Consider the following 17,097-nt stretch of genomic DNA (forward strand, 5'->3'; position numbering starts at 1 on the left):
AGTGTATTTTCCCACAAATTTTTTTTGAAATATTTATGAATATTTCTGAATAGTAAATCTGGTACCTATTAATTAATCTTTCTATATAGCTATATCTGCCTCCTGAATAGACAAATCCAAATAAAATCAAATTATCATAATTTCATTATCAAATCAGCTATTAGCTTCTTAATGAAACTCTTCAGAATAAGAAATTATTGAGGCTGGGAAGGTGGCTCAGTGGTAGAGCGCTTGCCTTGCATGCCTGAGGCTCTGGGTTCGATTCCCCAGCACCACATAAGCAAAAAGAAATAAAAAGCTGGAAGTGGCGCTATGGCTCAAGTGGTAGAGCGCTAGCCTTGAGCTGAAGAGCTGAGGGACAGTGCCCAGGCCCAGAGTTTAGGCCCCACGACCAGAACCCCCCCCCCAAAAAAAGAAATTCTTGGCTTTGCCGCTGAAACCAAGTTAAATTTGGAATTAAGAGATATAAATGAAAATATATAACTATAAAAAGTATGCTAACTATATTAATAACTATTTTAATAACCAGAATAAAAAACAGTAATTATTTGATTTTTATCTCAAACAACTTCCTAATAGATAAATATTATTCAGGAGGTTCTTTGTACAATAAATTTAAAGATACACATTACGTGATAATCACATTTACTGGTAAAACATAATTAAAGAAGAAAACAATAGATGTGTGAGTTGATATAGTTAACCCATTGTTGTATAGATATGATGTAAAATTATATATTGAGTATGGAAATACTAAGTTAAATCCTTTATTCCAGGTCCTAGAATTGGCTAAAGACAACACCGATATTTGAACCAAGGCAGTCTGGATTTGTGTTTGTAACTATTACCCTATATATACCCAGTTCTGTGTGAAGAGCACACTGTTCACAGAAACAGGGAGCCATAAAACATATATTGAGGCATGGTGGAGGAGAGAAGATAAAAAACACAGTGTAAAGATTTCTTAGACTTCCAAATGTGTAAATACAGGAAGTGAAAATAATGCTATCATCTACAATTATTGGGGAAAATAGTTATCAAGACATAAGTATAATTAAATTTCCTTCTACTGATAGAAATGGGGCCTAAATATGGAATAAGAACATGATTTATTTTTTGATATATAATGGTTGGCATATCTATACCTCCTTGTGTGTAAAATTCAAATCAACCCATAGGTCAGGTTATTTTCATTGAAAATACACAATGATTTGTGTGCATTGCCTCACAAAATCCTGATCGTTAAACTGTAGAATCTAATAAAACATACCAGCATAGACGGCCATATTTCCTATTATCTGGCCTCTGTTTCTCACTTCATTATATTCTCCTTGTGAGTTAGAACTATATCTTGTTCTTACTATTTACTAACATTCTGCTGTATCCTAAACATCAGTACCCGTAGTATGGATTAATGGATAAGATGACAAGAAAGTGATATGTTTATATCATGCACATAGGAAATAACTCTGGGAAACAGACTTTTATTCTTATAAACATTTTAAAATTATTGAGTCAAAATGCTGTCACTGACCTGAGATGCATATAAATCCAGAGGAGAAAAAGGCTTCATTGTACGAAGACAGGTTGTCAGTTTGGGAGTAGACTGCATACAGGGACATGTGAGAACAGGCACATTCCACATGGTCTGAAGCATCCTCCACCACTCTGCAAAGCTGACTGTCAGACAACCAGCTAGAGAAAAACACAAGAGTCATCCTCCTCTTTCATTCATCCTTCACATGTTGAGATTGCATCTACAGAGAAAATAACTTGCTAAACTTAAATGTTCTTTGCTCAAGATTTACGCAGGCCACATTTTCAAGAAGGAACTCTGGAGGGAACATTTTGTCCAGGATATAACCCAACAGATTCCACAAAGACACCTTAGGAAGCCTTATAAATACCAGTGCACCTACCAAAGCCAGAGCGCTCCCTGTAACAAAGAAATCAGCCCTCTCCATAGAGCTGTGTCCATCCCCAGCTATGCTCTAGCCAACTCACCCAAACCCCAACAGATTGACACAGATACAAAATATATTATTTCCATTTTCCTCATGTATATAAACACTTTTGTATTCCCAACCATATAAACCATATAAATATAAATTTCCTCTGCTTCCTTCCTCATCCTTTTCTTTTAGAACCATTTGTGTCACATGGTTTCCCAGGTCCCTCAGGTGTTTCCTTCTATGAAGTCTGACTCACTTTGTATTTCTCAGGGATTATTGCTTGAGCCTCTTCCCTTTTGGTGAATCTGGATTCCATTGCTCTTCTAAGGACAACTTCCTGACCCACACTGCAGATTTAAGCTTGAAATTTTTTATTGCTACTTATATATTGAGGATTACAGATCATTTTTGTATGTGTTGATGGTCTTTGATTTATGATGAGGCTAGATCTTGATGAACCCATTAGAAATTGAAAACATTAGGTGAAAATGTAGTTGCTACCTCTTACATCCTGAAAAGTATTGCTTCATTAACAAAATACATGGTAGAGTCTCTGTTCTTTACTCTTTTAATCATTCAGCTGACAAGAAGCAATGGTCAGTCATCATTACAGAGTATCATACCATTGTCAATATTGGGAGCTTCATTTCAAAATAGTTCTTTTTTCTTGTTGTTTCCACAGAAAAAGATACTAACCAGACTTTTCATGTTTTAGAAGACAGTTTCCTAATTAGGAATCTATTTTTAAAATTTAGTTCATATAGCTTAACCTTAGTAATAAATAGAATCTAGTGACTGGGCCTTCAACCCTCTCAGTCAGTATTACCATTCCCTGCAGCATCACCTGAGCTTTGCGCAACAGTAATGGCTCAGAGATTTGAGTCTGCAGGCCAACAAGACTCAAAAAAAAAGAGTAATCTCTTCCCCCTGATCCTATCTCTTGGTTTAACCCTCAAATGTACCCCAGGATCTTGTGGACATGATTTCTAAATCCTGTTGATTCCTCTAAGCATAAAGCACCACCTCCTGAATCATCAAGCAAGATGTCAGCAGTACAAAAAAAGGAATTTCCATTCTTGTCCAACAAATTGACTAAAAAAATCAAAAAGTTAACTGTCTCGAGTTGATTTCATGTTATAGTCCATGAAAAGAATTGTAATGTGCTACACACATATGTACATAAATAGACTACATTTCCCATCTGAACAACACTAGACCATTTCTTATACTGTTTGATCTCATTTATGGTAGGGATTATGCACCAGTTTGAAGCAGCATCTGGGACTACCATTGATGCTCAGTATAAAAAAAATTAGGGGGCTGGGAAGGTGGCTCAGTGGTAGAGTGCTTGCCTTGCATGCCTGAGGTAGAGTGCTTGCCTTGCATGCCTGAGGCCCTGGGTTCGATTCCTCAGAACCACATAAGCAAAAAGAAAAGAGCCGGAAGTGGTGCTGTGGCTCAAGTGGTAGAGCGCTAGCCTTGAGCTGAAAGAGCTGAGGGACAGCGCCCAGGCCCAGAGTTCAGACCCCACGACCGGACCCAAAAAACAAAAAACAAAAAAAAAAATTAGGTTCATGAGAAGAGAAGGGATGGTAGGGGAAAAACAAAGGAGGAGGTAACAACGCTCAATAGGAAATGTACTCATTACCTTACTCATGTAATTGTAGCTCCTCTGTACAGTATTTTTACAATAAAAAGTGTATAAAATTTTTTCCAGTAAATACCTTGCAGCAGCCCGATTCCAAAGGAGGCAGAGAGCCGTCTCAGGAATAAGCCTCTGCTCAGCAGCATAAATCCTATACCGAACCTCATTGTTGTTAGACAGGAGTGGTGAACTCTGTCCTTTCACATTCACAGAGAGCACCTACAATGCCAAAAGGAACAAAAACATTAATGACATTTTCCCATCAGTATTCTGACAGTATTTCCCACTCTGAACTGGACTTCATTTTTCTAATAACTGAAGTCACTTGTTCCTTTCCAGTGTTGATAACTAGTTCAGTTATGAGTCCAGGTCTTCTGATTGGTTTCCCAGTGTGCACATTTGACCTTCACCTCATACATATTTTCAGCTGGCAATACTCTAACTGGCTGACTACATCAACAGCAAAGCACATGAGAAGACATTGTATTAGGGAAGTTCTACTTTTTACTTCATCCATATAGATATTTTATTCAATCAAAGGTGAAGGAAACATTCCCAACTATTTTTGAAACCAAGCATTCTACGAATGGCTTATAACTTTGGAACATGTTTCACGTTCTTTTACCATTTTTCATGTTATTTCTCTCTGTGCAGCAAAAATCTGATTGAATAAATGCATCCTGCTTGTATCAGCTAAGAAAGGAAAATTACAATCACACATTTATAATCACAAAAGCTTTTAAATGAGAGAATACCTTATTTTTCAGAGCAGGAAGGTTGTTTTCAGTTACAAACCACTGCTGGCTGCTGTATTCCATAAACTGGATGAATTTACATGTACTTTTCCCAGACATTATATCTGTATCTGCCACATCCAATAACCTTTCTGGAAGCCGAATGTAATCACCTTCCTTTCCTTCAAACTTGTGCCCATTAATTTGCTGAGGATACCAGTGAAGCGCCAGTATTGACAAATAAGGACAACTGTTAAGGATGGTTTTGCTTCTATAAAAGAGAGATGAAGTCTGCTCAAGTGAGGTGCATTTACATATTTTCATATTTTCATATCTTTACACTGGGACACTCTTCTTCCTGTATAAAAAGGATACTAATAGTCCAGAACCACTGGAAGCAATCAGCTCTCAGCTCTTGCTAAAGTAACTAGTATAACATTTTGTTTGATCTGCCTTGTAACCTAAAACATGAGTTTTTAGAAGCTGTTTCACGGATATCAAGATACAATTTGTGTCAGTAAAATGGACTTTTCTGTGTTAGTCACATCAGCATTGGGGAAACAGGCAGAGGAAAGCATGGCCCATTACCTCTGTTTTACTTAAGAACTTCACAAACCTTATAGATTTGGCACCATATTTTCATTTACAGGCACCTCATGTTTAACACATGTGAGCACAGAAAATGTAATTATTTGATTGGTAAGAAAAACCTATGGTTTCTATTCATTTAGAAATTCTGTTTTCGATCTCCTAGGGAAAAATAAGACACTGTGCTCCGTGAAATCACTTTAAAGCCTCAATGTGTGTTCAAATCATGTGGACTCAGTTTAAAATAGATTTCTAGTTTACACTCCAGAATTATAAACTCAGAGTCTTTATCCAAGATAGAGTGTGGGGAGGCTGCTAGTTTCTGGAATTTACATTTGTAACCAGTTCCCCAGAAAATCTGCAACCTGTTCATAGAGTCAACATCTTTGAAAACAATAAGATACAAAAATAAATTAAATCTGTGCCTTAAAATATTAGGATATTAGTATGGCATTGATGGATCCAATGTTAACAATTATACAGATCAAAACAAATACAGAGTATGAAAGCATAAAAGTGTGAAATACAAAGTATGAAATTGAGTAGAAGAGTTTTGTTTGCTTTATATTTGGTGTTACTGCAATTTTAATCTGGGCCTTGTTCAGCTGGGTAAGCACTCTACCACTTGAGCCAAGACTCCAGCACCTTTTGCTTTTACTTTATTCGTCAGATGGGGGGGGGGTCTCATGTTTATACCTGAGTTCAGCCTTGGACCAAAATCCTCCTCCCTCAGCCTTTACATAGCTAGGATTATAGGGATATCCCACCATACTCAACCAGAAGAGAGAATTTTAAATGAAAGACTCAATTAAGAAAGAAAAGAGTAAAGAGTTTTTACTTGAGGTATGTAATTTCTCTGAAAAATAAATCATCAAAGCTTTAATAATCATAATTTAATCAGTCCCATCAAATAACTTACGTCAAGCTGCCTATTCGTTCAAGATTTGAATATAACAACATCAAATCTCCTATGAAAATATTTCTATTTGTTTTGGTTGCATACATCTTCCCAACAGTTTGTCAAGAACTCAATTTATAATCTCTCCACCTAGTCTTCCATACTGTCACTGGTGATTTTCAGCCTAAGAATGTCACTGTAGAAGCCCTGAGACCACTGAATCTGCACGAAGCATCTGAGACATTGAACCTCTAGCTGCACAGCCCTTTAGTTCTGCTGCCTTCAGGCTATTGAGACTCGTCTAGTCAAAACAGCCATGTATTCTGCTGAGTTGGCAAGCCAACACTACATTGCACAATGACTCCACAAACCTTTATACAAGTGGGCCAGATCGCTCGCTCATAACCAGATTCTCCCTGACACCTTAACCTCCTGTGTCTATGCCTTCAAATATATCCACCTTCAACCCCACAATCTGCTTCAGACTGAGACTGACCTAAGGAGGGCCAAGTGAATGGAATAATTGGCATCACTACAAATCTGCAGTGGACAACCTCAGTTGGAACCTTGGGACCACTTGGCTTCTAAGTGACTGCCCTGCATTCCATTCTCCTCCACAGTATCACTGTTTACATTTCCAAGTCCCTTTACTCTCAACAAATGCCCTTGAGATTGCTTAAGACAACAGAGAAATACATATCACAGCACTCAATATCGTTAGGGATTCCTGATTAAAAGAAACCCATTGTGACTGCTATTTTATTCTTTGTGTTCAATTGGTCACGATCATGTTATTTTTTTCATGATTTTATTTTATTTTTATTGTGAAAATACTGTACAGAGGGGTTACAATTATATGGGCTGCATGTTATTTTTATCACATAATTGCCTTCAAGGTAACACTTTCCATGTTTCTGGCTTCATCTTCTCTTACTAGAACAATTACACTGTATGTAATAACCCTATCCTATTCTTGCTTTCATCTATTCTTCATATTTAACATTATTCTAAGCATGTTCCTGAAATCTCTCTCTCTCTCTCTCTCTCTCTCTCTCTCTCTCTCTCTCTCACACACACACACACACACACACACGCACACACACACACACATTCTTAGCTTATTCTGTGTTGATATTCTCTTAAGAAAACTGAATTCACTAATTTGTCATTGGATATGAGGTTTTCTTTCCTGTATATCTGCACAGAGCAGAAAGGATACTTATTTACTTAGCCATTCTATTCACATATTATACTATGACCAATGAGATTCTGCCACAGTATTCCAGGCTCTGAGAATACATTAAACATTAAGACAGAAAAGACTACTCTTGGTGTGCATCAGAAACCCATTTAAGCTTTCATAAACCTTTAAAGGCACTATATGATCTTCAGCATTCACAGCCAATTTGCAGTAACTAGTATATATCTGGGACAAGCAGAAAAGGTCAGAAAAGATGATGTGAAGTGAAATGAACCACAAGATAGGGACACAAGTGGTTTTTTTCTTCCTTGCTATTGTTTCTGATGTATTTATAAGGTACCACATGATTTTTTTTGTTGCTTTGTATGTCCCTCCCCCATGGCATAACCCCTGTTTTCACTGTATTTGATGTTAGTATAATTTGGGGTGGGGAAGGGAAAAAACAAAATGTTTAAATAGGAATACAGGTGGACCCATTGCAACAATGAGATCTATAAGACGCTATGTCAAAAAACAAACCTTACAATTTAGGCAGGGGTGGAGGGTATGGGGTGTAGTTGAGGAGGTGGAAGGGATGGGATGGGAAGGGGAAACAAAGGACGAGGCAACAATGCTGGGTAAGAAACGTAATCATTACCTTGCTCATGTAACTGTAACCCCTCTGTACAGTATTTTCACAATAAAAAAAACTTATTTTTTTAAAAAGAAAGAAAACTTTGATATCCTGATGATATCAAAATTGGGGAAAAATAAAAAGATTAGGGGAACTGAAATACTGTTGATTGTGTAATTCAACTGAATAATATAGTCAGGCATAGTTCAAGGGAAAATGATGGCAGACTTTTCCCCACATAAGCACTGTCTGTGATCTTAGTGCAAACTTCCTTGCAGTAAACAAAGGATCCATGTCAGAGGTATTGGGAGACAGTGTTAGAAAAAGTTACAGAAGTTACCAGTGTGGAACTGCTAATCTGGTTTCTGATGGGAGACTTAGGAAGAGTGATGAGAACTGGTAAAGAGCCTACTGCAGGAAGAAATACTCTTGTAGGATTTTGATATTTCTTCCCCCATGAAGAAAATATGAGGGCTAGAAGTATGATCTGAGAGCTAGAGAAGTTGCTTACAGCATGTGAGGCCCTGAGTCCAAGCTCTAGTACTATGAAGAAGAGGGAGGGAGGGGGGAGGGAGAGAGGGAGAAAGAGAAAGAGAGAGGGAGGGAGGGAGGGAGGAAGGAAGGAAGGAAGGAAGGAAGGAAGGAAGGAAGGAAGGAAGGAAAGAAGGAAGGAAGGAAGGAAGGGCCTCTCAATCTTTAGGACTCACAGGGTAAGGATAAAAGAAAAATGGTACAGTGTAGGGGGATGTTGGTTCTGTATGTCCACCTTGTCACACCCTAGCATTGATCTGGGATGAAAGTCTAGGCATTGTGGACCCCTGGGGAAGTAGGTGAGGCCTTGTTATCAAGCTAAAGCTATAGAATCTTCTTACCAAACTGGGCATGGGAGCTAGCAGGGGCTATGAGGTAAAGTAGGCCTGAGAATCAGCCACATTCAGTGTAAACTAATCAAGTTTTGGGTCATGTCTCTAGCTCAGCTTCAGCACTGTAAATAGAAGTAATAACTAACTGTAACTTTGAATAACTACTTAAAATTATCTCTCACAAAAATAAAATAATATATGGACAACTTTTATCAAGGATTAAGTTAATCCTTATAAAATTTTAACATTGTAATGGTTTATCTACAAAACATCAATTCATATTACTCAATTTAATACAATGTCAGGACTATATCAGAAGTAAAGTTAATACCATTTATATTATTATTCTTTTATCTTTCATTTCCTCTGGCAATGTTTTTGCTTCTGGATTGACTAACTCTGAAAACCTATTTATGAGTCATTTTTGTGTTGTTGAATAGGAGTAAAATATTTTCAAGTCTTTGGACTACAAATATTATAAGTACAATTAATATATCATTCTACTGAACAATATGAATATAAAACTATATGATTAATTCCATGGTTACTAATAAATATAAGCTATATTTAATTTTTCATTCTTCTTAGGCTAGCTTCCTGCCAAGGAACTCCAGTCATGAAACAAATAGCCTGAAACTCAGTGCTAGAGAGTGATTTCAAGTAGAAGAAATAACCATAATTTCCAGGGGAAAGCACAAGTCCAGCACATCAAAACTCTCTATAACACTGGAACTGGCTCCCTTCCCTTCCTTCCCTTGGGAATGTATCCTCTCCTCACTCAATAAATGAAAACAAACATCAGGACCTTGTCTTTAAAATATGGTGGCAAAAAATGAGTTGATTTCTCTTGAGGGAGCTGCTAGGTTTTCTTCCAAAAGTTAGCCTAATTTGACAACAGGTACCATGCACCAACCATGTACTTCTTAGTTACATCACCTCTATGTTAATGTTCACTGCACAGGGATTTGTAGACAGCACAGTAAGGCATTGAAGCTAATGCTAATGTAATAGAAGATACTTACTTTTCCCCAGGAGAGCCACAGGTAACATCTGTCAGAAGAGAAAAGGCAAAACTCTCAGTCACATCAGCAAAGTGGCTGAATCCCTGAGTGTCCTTGCGCTTTGGGTTAACAAGAGCACAAAGAATGTCATAGAAAAGAGTTCGGGTTTCCATACTGAAAGCTTGAGATTTTCCCTCAACAGATATCTGGAAAAAAAGACACAAGGAGGAAAATATGTTTGTAACTAATCCTCTGAAATTAATGTGTATAATAAAATATCACATGTCTAGTAAGTTATTTACATTAACAAAATGAAGATGAGCATATGAAGAATTTTGGAGTAACTGGTGTCCAAATTGAATTGTAAATATATTTCTTTGCACTTCAAATGCATAGATAAACTTTTACTGGAAAAGGACATAGTCAATAACATATTTCCTATTTAATCATTAGATAAGGCTCCAAATAGTTCAACGGATCACTTTAACTTAGCTACAATAATTAACATTAATTTTTTTAAAATTTTCTCTGTTGCCAATATCTCCTGTCTGATGTCTCTCTTAAAATTACTTATATATGCATACATATGCATATATGTATATACACACACACTTGTTAATCTACTGGTTTATGGTATTTCTCTTTCAGAAATATTTGACAAAAGAACATACAACTATCCAAGACAAATCCAAGAAATATGATAGATCTATTCAACATTTGGAAGACACCATCAGAAGGCCTAATCTGAGGATAATGGGTATAGAGGACACCTGGAGACAGAACTTAAAGGGCTAGGAAATTTGTTTAACAGGATCCTAGCAGAGAACTTCCCAAACATGCAAAAAGATAGGCTATTTAAATACAAGAAGTTTTTAGAACCCCAAATAGACAGAACAGGACATCCCACCATCACATTATAATCTGTACAGGATCAATTCAGACCAAGGAAAAGATCCTTAAAGCTGTCAAGGAGAAAAGATCAATCACCTATAAATGGAAACCAATTAGAATCACCTCTGATTTCTCAGCAGAGACAATTAAAGCAAGAAGAGCCTGGAATGATGTATGTCATGCCCTAAAGACAAACAACTATCAACCAAGAATACTGTACCCAGCTAAACTCTCCTTCATAACCGATGGTCAAATAAAAACCTTCCATAGCAAAGAAAAACTGAAACAATATATTTCCACCAAACCAGCACTCCAAAAGATACTTAAAGATGTCCTACACACAGAAAACCAAAAAGACTACAATAAAGGCCAAGAAACTGCATCCAAACTGAGAATCCAAGAACCATAAGGAGAACCCAGTTGTCACAGTCCCCAAGAAGGTGGATAACATGGAAGGAACAACCAAACAGTCTAACTCTCAACATTAACAGACTTAACTTCCCGATTAAGTGACATAGACTGCCTAGTTGCATTAAAAAGCAAGATCCTTCTATCAGCTGCCTTCAGGAGTCACAAATTACCCATAAAAAATTTTTTTTGAAAGTGAAAGGCTGGAACAAAATCTACCAAGCAAATGTCCCCCATAAATAGGCGGGAGTTGCGATCCTAATATCAGATAAAATAGACTTCAAATTAAAATTAGTGAGAAGAGATAATGAAGGTGGCTACATACTATTTAAGGGATCTCTCCTTCAGGAGGATATTACAATTCTAAATATCTATTCACCAAACAATGGAGCACCCAAATTTATCCAAGAAACACTACTTTCCCTCAAATCTCACATAGATCCAAAGACATTAATTGTTGGGGACTTCAACACACCACTATCCCCACCAGATAGATCAATTGGCAAAAACTCAACAGAGAAACTGCAGATCTAAACAACTGCATAGATCAACTAGAGTTAACAGACATCTACCAAATATTTCACCCAGCATCATCAGAATACACGTTTTTCTCAGCAGCACATGAAAAATTTTCCAAAATAGACCACACTTTAGGTCACAAAGCAAACGTCCAAATTCAGAAACATTGAAGTTGTATCTTGCATTCTCTCAGACCACAAGGGAATAAAATTAAAACTCAACACCAAAAGCCACCAAAGAAAGTCCTGTAACACATGGAGGCTGAACAACACACTGCTCTAATCTCATGGAAGAGATTAGAAAGGAAATTCAAATGATATTCAACAAAAATGAACACACAAATTACCAGTTCCTCAGGAACAGAGCAAAGGCATTACTCAGAGGCAAGTTTATAGCTCTGAGTTCTTACATCAACAAATTGGAGAGATCTGAAACCAACAATTTATGAGACATCTGAACCCCCTTCAAAAAGAGCAGCAAGATAAACCCCAATGGAGTAGACAGAAAGAAATAATTAAAATAAAATCAGAATTAAATGAATTAGACTCCAAAAAACCATAGAAAAGAATCAACAAAACAAAGAGTTGGTTCTTGGAAAAAAAATTAACAAATTTGACATACCCTTAGCAAATCTTATCAGAAAAAGAGGACAACACACCCAAATAAATAAACTCAGAGACGAGAATGGGAACATCACCACAAAAACAACCAAGATTCAGAACATTATATGGGAATACTTCTCAAACGTTTATACTAATAAGTTTGAGAACTTGGCAGAAATGGACCTTTTCCTAGCAAATATCGACATGCTTAAACTAAACCAAGATGAGTTAAACCATCTTACAGGACCATATCAAGCATTGAAATAGAAACAGCAATAAGAGACCTCCCATCTAAGAAAAGCCCAGGACCAGATGGATTTACAGCGGAATTTTATAAGGCCTTCAAAGCAGAGCTCACACCAATACTCCTCCAACTATTCAATGAAATTGAAAGAGAAAGTTCACTACCGAACACATTCTATGAAGCCATCATAACCTTCATCCCAAAACCAGGCAGGGACTCATCAAAGAAAGAGAACTATAGACCCATTTCTTTGAAGAACATTGATGCAACACTTCTCAACAAAATTTTGGCCAATTGACTTCAACAATTCATCCAAAAAATCATACACCACAATCAAACAGGATTCATTTCAAGGATGCAAAGCTGGTTCAACATATGCAAATCAATTAATATAATTCAACACATCAACAAGAGCAAGAATAAGAACCACATGGTTATCTCAATAGATGCAGAAAAAGCATTTGAAAAGATCCAACACCCCTTTATGATGAAGGTTCTGGAAAAACTAGGAAACCAGGGAACATTCCTTAATACAATAAAGGCTGTATATGACAAACCTACAGCTAGCACTATCCTTAATGGTGAAAAACTAAAACCATTTCCTCTAAACTCAGGAATGAGACAAGGATGTTCACTCTCTCCACTTCTCTTCAATCTAGTATTAGAATGCTTAGCTACAGCAATAAGACAAGATGCAAACATAAAAGGGATCCAAATAGGGAAAGATGAAGTAAAACTCTCCCTCTTTGCAGATGACATGATCTTGTATTTAAAAAATCCCACGGATTCCACTCCCAAATTACTCAAGCTGATTCAAAACGTTGGCAAAGTAGCAGGGTATAAAATTAACCATCAAAAATCAATGGCTTGGGGCTGGGAAGGTGGCTCAGTGGTAGAGTGTTTGCCTTGCATGCCCGAGACCCTGGGTTCGATTCCTCAGCACCACATAAGCAAAAACAAAAAAGCCAGAAGTGGCACTGTGGCTCAAGTGGTAGAGCGCTAGTCTTGAGCTGAAGAGCTGAGGGACAGCGCCCAGGCCCAGAGTTCAGGCCCCACGACCGGACCTCCCCCCCCCCAAAAAAAAAAAATCAATGGCTTTTCTGTATGCCAACAATGAGAAAAGCGTGGCTGAAATCAGGAAAGCAACTCCATTCATAATAGCACCACAAAAAATAAAATACCTAGGAATTAACTTAACCAAAGAAGTGAAGGACCTCTATGATGAAAACTTTAAAAACCTGAAAAAGGAAATCAAAACAGAACTTAGAAAGCGGGCAAACCTCCCATGCTCCTGGATTGGAAGGATCAACATTGAGAAAATGGCAATACTTCCCAAGCTATCTACAAATTCAATGCGGTACCTATCAATATTCTAACCTCATTCTTCAAGGAAATAGAAGAGGCAATCCAAAAATTTATATGGAACAATAAAAGACCCCAAATAGCAAAAAAGATCCTTAACAGAAAGAACAGTGCTGGAGGAATATCAATACCAAATTTCAAACTCTACTACAAAGCCATAGTAATAAAAACAGCTTGGTACTGGCACAAGAATAGACCTCAGGACCAATGGAATAGAATTGAAAACCCAGAAATGAACCCACAGACCTATAGCCATCTAATCTTCAATAAGAGAGCTAAAAAACTAGAATGGAAGAAAGACAGCCTCTTATGTAAATGGTGCTGGCAAAACTGGTTAATCACTTGTAGAAAAGTAAGGCAGATCCTTACATATCACCCTGTACCAGAATCAACTCCAAAAGGATCAAAGACCTAGGAGTCAAAGCAGATATTCTGAAAACATTACAGGATGGAATAGGAGAAACCCTAGGTCTCCTTGGCACAGGCCAAAATTTTCTTAAAAGAGACTGAGAAACACAATAAATCAAAGAAAGGTTGGACAAATGGGATTGCATGAAATTGCAGAGCTTCTGCATGGCAAAGGACATAGCTAGCAAGATCAATAGAAAGCCCATGGACTGGGAGAAGATCTTCACTAGCCATACAACAGACAAGGGTCTCATGGTCTCATATCTAAAATATAACTGGAACTCAAAAAATTAAATCCCCCAACAACAAATCCTCAAAGAAATAACTGCCTGATAAATAAGTGGGCTAAAGACTTAAAGAGAAACTTCTCTGAAGAGGAAAGAAGGATGGCCAATAAATACATGAAGAAATGTGCAACCTCCATAGTCATAATAGAAATGCAAATCAAAACAACATTGAGATACTACTACACCCCAGTTAGAATGGCGATAATCAAGAATTCTAATAACAACAGATACTGGAGGGGATGTAGACAGAAAGGAACCCTACTGCATTGTTGGTGGGAATGTAAACTTGTTCAACCACTTTGGAAAGTAGTATGGAGATTCCTCAAAAGACTCCACATAGAGCTCCCCTATGACCCATCAATCCGACTTTTGGACATTTACCCAAATGATCACAAACAAGACCATACTAAAGCTATCAGCATAATTATGTTTATTGCAGCATTATTTACCATAGCTAAGATATGGAACCAACCCAGATGCCCCTCAGCAGATGAATGGATCAAGAAAATGTGGTATATCTACACAATGGAATTCTATACCTCCATCAGAAAGAATAACATTGCCCCATTTGTTAGGAAGTGAAAAGACTTGGAAAAAAATTATATTAAATGAAGTAAGGCAGGCCCAAAGAAACTTAGGTCCCATGGTTTCCCTTATTTGCAATAACTAGTATATGTCTGAGACAAGCAACAATGGTCAGATAAGATGATGTTAAGGGAAATGAACCCCAAGATAATGATTCAAATGTTTTTTTTTCTTTCTGGTTATTGTTTCTGACATATTTATAAGATATTTCTTTGTTGCTTTGTATGTCCCTCCTCCATGGTATAACCCTTGCTTTCACTGTATTTGATGTTGGTATAATTTGTGGAGGGGAAGGGAGAAAACAAATTATTTAAATAGGGATACAGGTGGACCCATTGCAACAATGAGATGTACAAGACATTATGTCGAAAATGAACTTTACAACTTTGGCATGGGAGTGGGGGAAGAGGGGTGGGTGGGGGGAGATGGGAAGGGATGGTAAGGGGAAACAAAGGAGGAGGCAACAATGCTTGATAAGAAATGGACTCATTATCTTGCCCATGTAATTGTAACCCTTCTCTCTGGTATTTTCACAATAAAAAAATATTCTTGTGGGAAAAAAGGAAATATTTGACAGCAATATAAATTGAGGTTTATTTGTTGACATGTATATGTGTATATTTATGTATGTGTGTATATGTGCAACATGTGCAAGAATTTAAAAATTAAAGATTATACCAAAGAATCCTGGAGACACTCAAACTTTTAATTATACTCAAGAAAAATAGGGGAAAATGGCAATATGGCAAACAAACATAAAACAAAAAAAATTTTTTTAATTGTGAAAATACCATACAGAGACAAAAAAACATTTCTATAACACATCTTTAGCATGAGTACTTGGTAGCTCCCAGAGCTTTATGCTAAAAATCTCTAATCTTCATGAGAAGATTGTTGTTATGTCTGCTTTGTTTCCAGATAAGGAAATGGAGGCAGAAAGAGCATAAGCAATTTTTCCTGTGGAACCATCTGTGACTGGCCAGGCAAAGGAGGTGTTCCTAGCTCCCTGTACTAACTTGCAACATCTCCAACTCCTTTGTCAAAAAACAGTAACTCACAGTGAATGCAGTAGCTCATACTTGTAATCCCATCTATTCAGAACAAGGAGACAGGATAACCACAGTTGGAGACCATCACAGGCAAAGCTATCATAAAACACTATCCAAAACACTAACTATAAGCAAAATAGTGAAGAGCATGACTCAGTAAACAATGGGACTGGCAAGTAAACATCTCTGATTTCAAATTTCCATACCACAAAATAACAACAACCTTAGTGGTTGTTATAAAAGATAAAATTGGCTATAAAAGATAAAATACTAAAACGTATAGAGATTCTGGCTCGAAAAGGCCAACTTATACCAACTAAAAAAAATCACAAAATTATCCAAATTGTCTCATAAGCAAAGAGAGAACCTGACTCAGCCACAGGGAAGAATGAAAAAGAGGCCTTAGAAAGTATGGATGGCCTATCAACTTTCACAGATGTCATGTCTCTCACCCTTCATGTGTTCCAGAACACAAAATGAGGCTTTCTGACTCATGTCTACCTAGCTTCAATAACCATGAAACTAAACCTGACCAATCTGAAAATTAGAATATTAAATGCAGCAGAGTTTTAAGGACGGAGATTGTTAGTAAGGCATCTGACAACTTTCATAATAAGTTTGGTCAAATCGTGTCTGGCCTAGGAAACAGCCAAAGTTCTGTCTAGAAATTCCTAATCTATAGCTATCTTCTATTTTTATTGGCTAAATTTTACAACCTTATCTATATTTGACCATCTAGATCTTAAGTGCTCTTCTTTTTCAGTCTAGGGTAAAATATGTATTATCTTGCATCACTTTGATGGAAACACATTCTGAAAGGTGTGTTGTTAGGCAATTACATCATTATATCATTAATGTGTACTTCTACAAACTCACTAATATAGCCTTGACACACTAAGGTATGTACAGCTGATGGCTGCTACAAACCTGCACAACTTGTCCCTGCACTGAGCACTTTAAACAACTGTAACACAGAGTCTTTGTGTGTCTCATTATATGAATCTCATTATTTGTGTATCTCAACAAAACTACTAGGCAATAGAAATGTTCAGCTCCATTGCATTGTTATGGCCCAGGCCCTTCCTAACAACTCTTAATTCTCCAACTTTCTTTTTTAAGAAGTGATGCCAAAGGAAGTATTCTTTCCAAACATGTATTTGAACAAATGTTCTATACCATACTGTTGTTCTTGAACACAATGCCTGTTAGTGTCCATCATGCGCAAACAGTTGTGTGTGACCCAAGAA

At 37.1% G+C, this 17,097-nt stretch overlaps 1 protein-coding gene across 1 annotated transcript in view; it reads right to left on the reverse strand.

Moving 5' to 3' along the window:
- The window catches only part of Adgrv1 (adhesion G protein-coupled receptor V1), a 469,087-nt gene that overhangs the window by 275,245 nt on the left and 176,745 nt on the right, over nucleotides 1-17,097 (reverse strand). The window contains exons 78-81 of the mRNA XM_070031103.1: nucleotides 9,517-9,701; nucleotides 4,353-4,602; nucleotides 3,677-3,816; nucleotides 1,535-1,695 (exon numbers count right to left, since the gene is read on the reverse strand). Of these exons, the coding sequence (XP_069887204.1) occupies nucleotides 1,535-1,695; nucleotides 3,677-3,816; nucleotides 4,353-4,602; nucleotides 9,517-9,701 (736 nt within the window). The remainder of the gene's footprint in view (nucleotides 1-1,534; nucleotides 1,696-3,676; nucleotides 3,817-4,352; nucleotides 4,603-9,516; nucleotides 9,702-17,097) is intronic.

Source organism: Dipodomys merriami, unplaced genomic scaffold (genome assembly GCF_024711535.1).
Source record: "Dipodomys merriami isolate MVZ:Mamm:240054 unplaced genomic scaffold, mDipMer1.0.p SCAF_20, whole genome shotgun sequence".
Lineage (NCBI taxonomy): Eukaryota > Metazoa > Chordata > Mammalia > Rodentia > Heteromyidae > Dipodomys > Dipodomys merriami.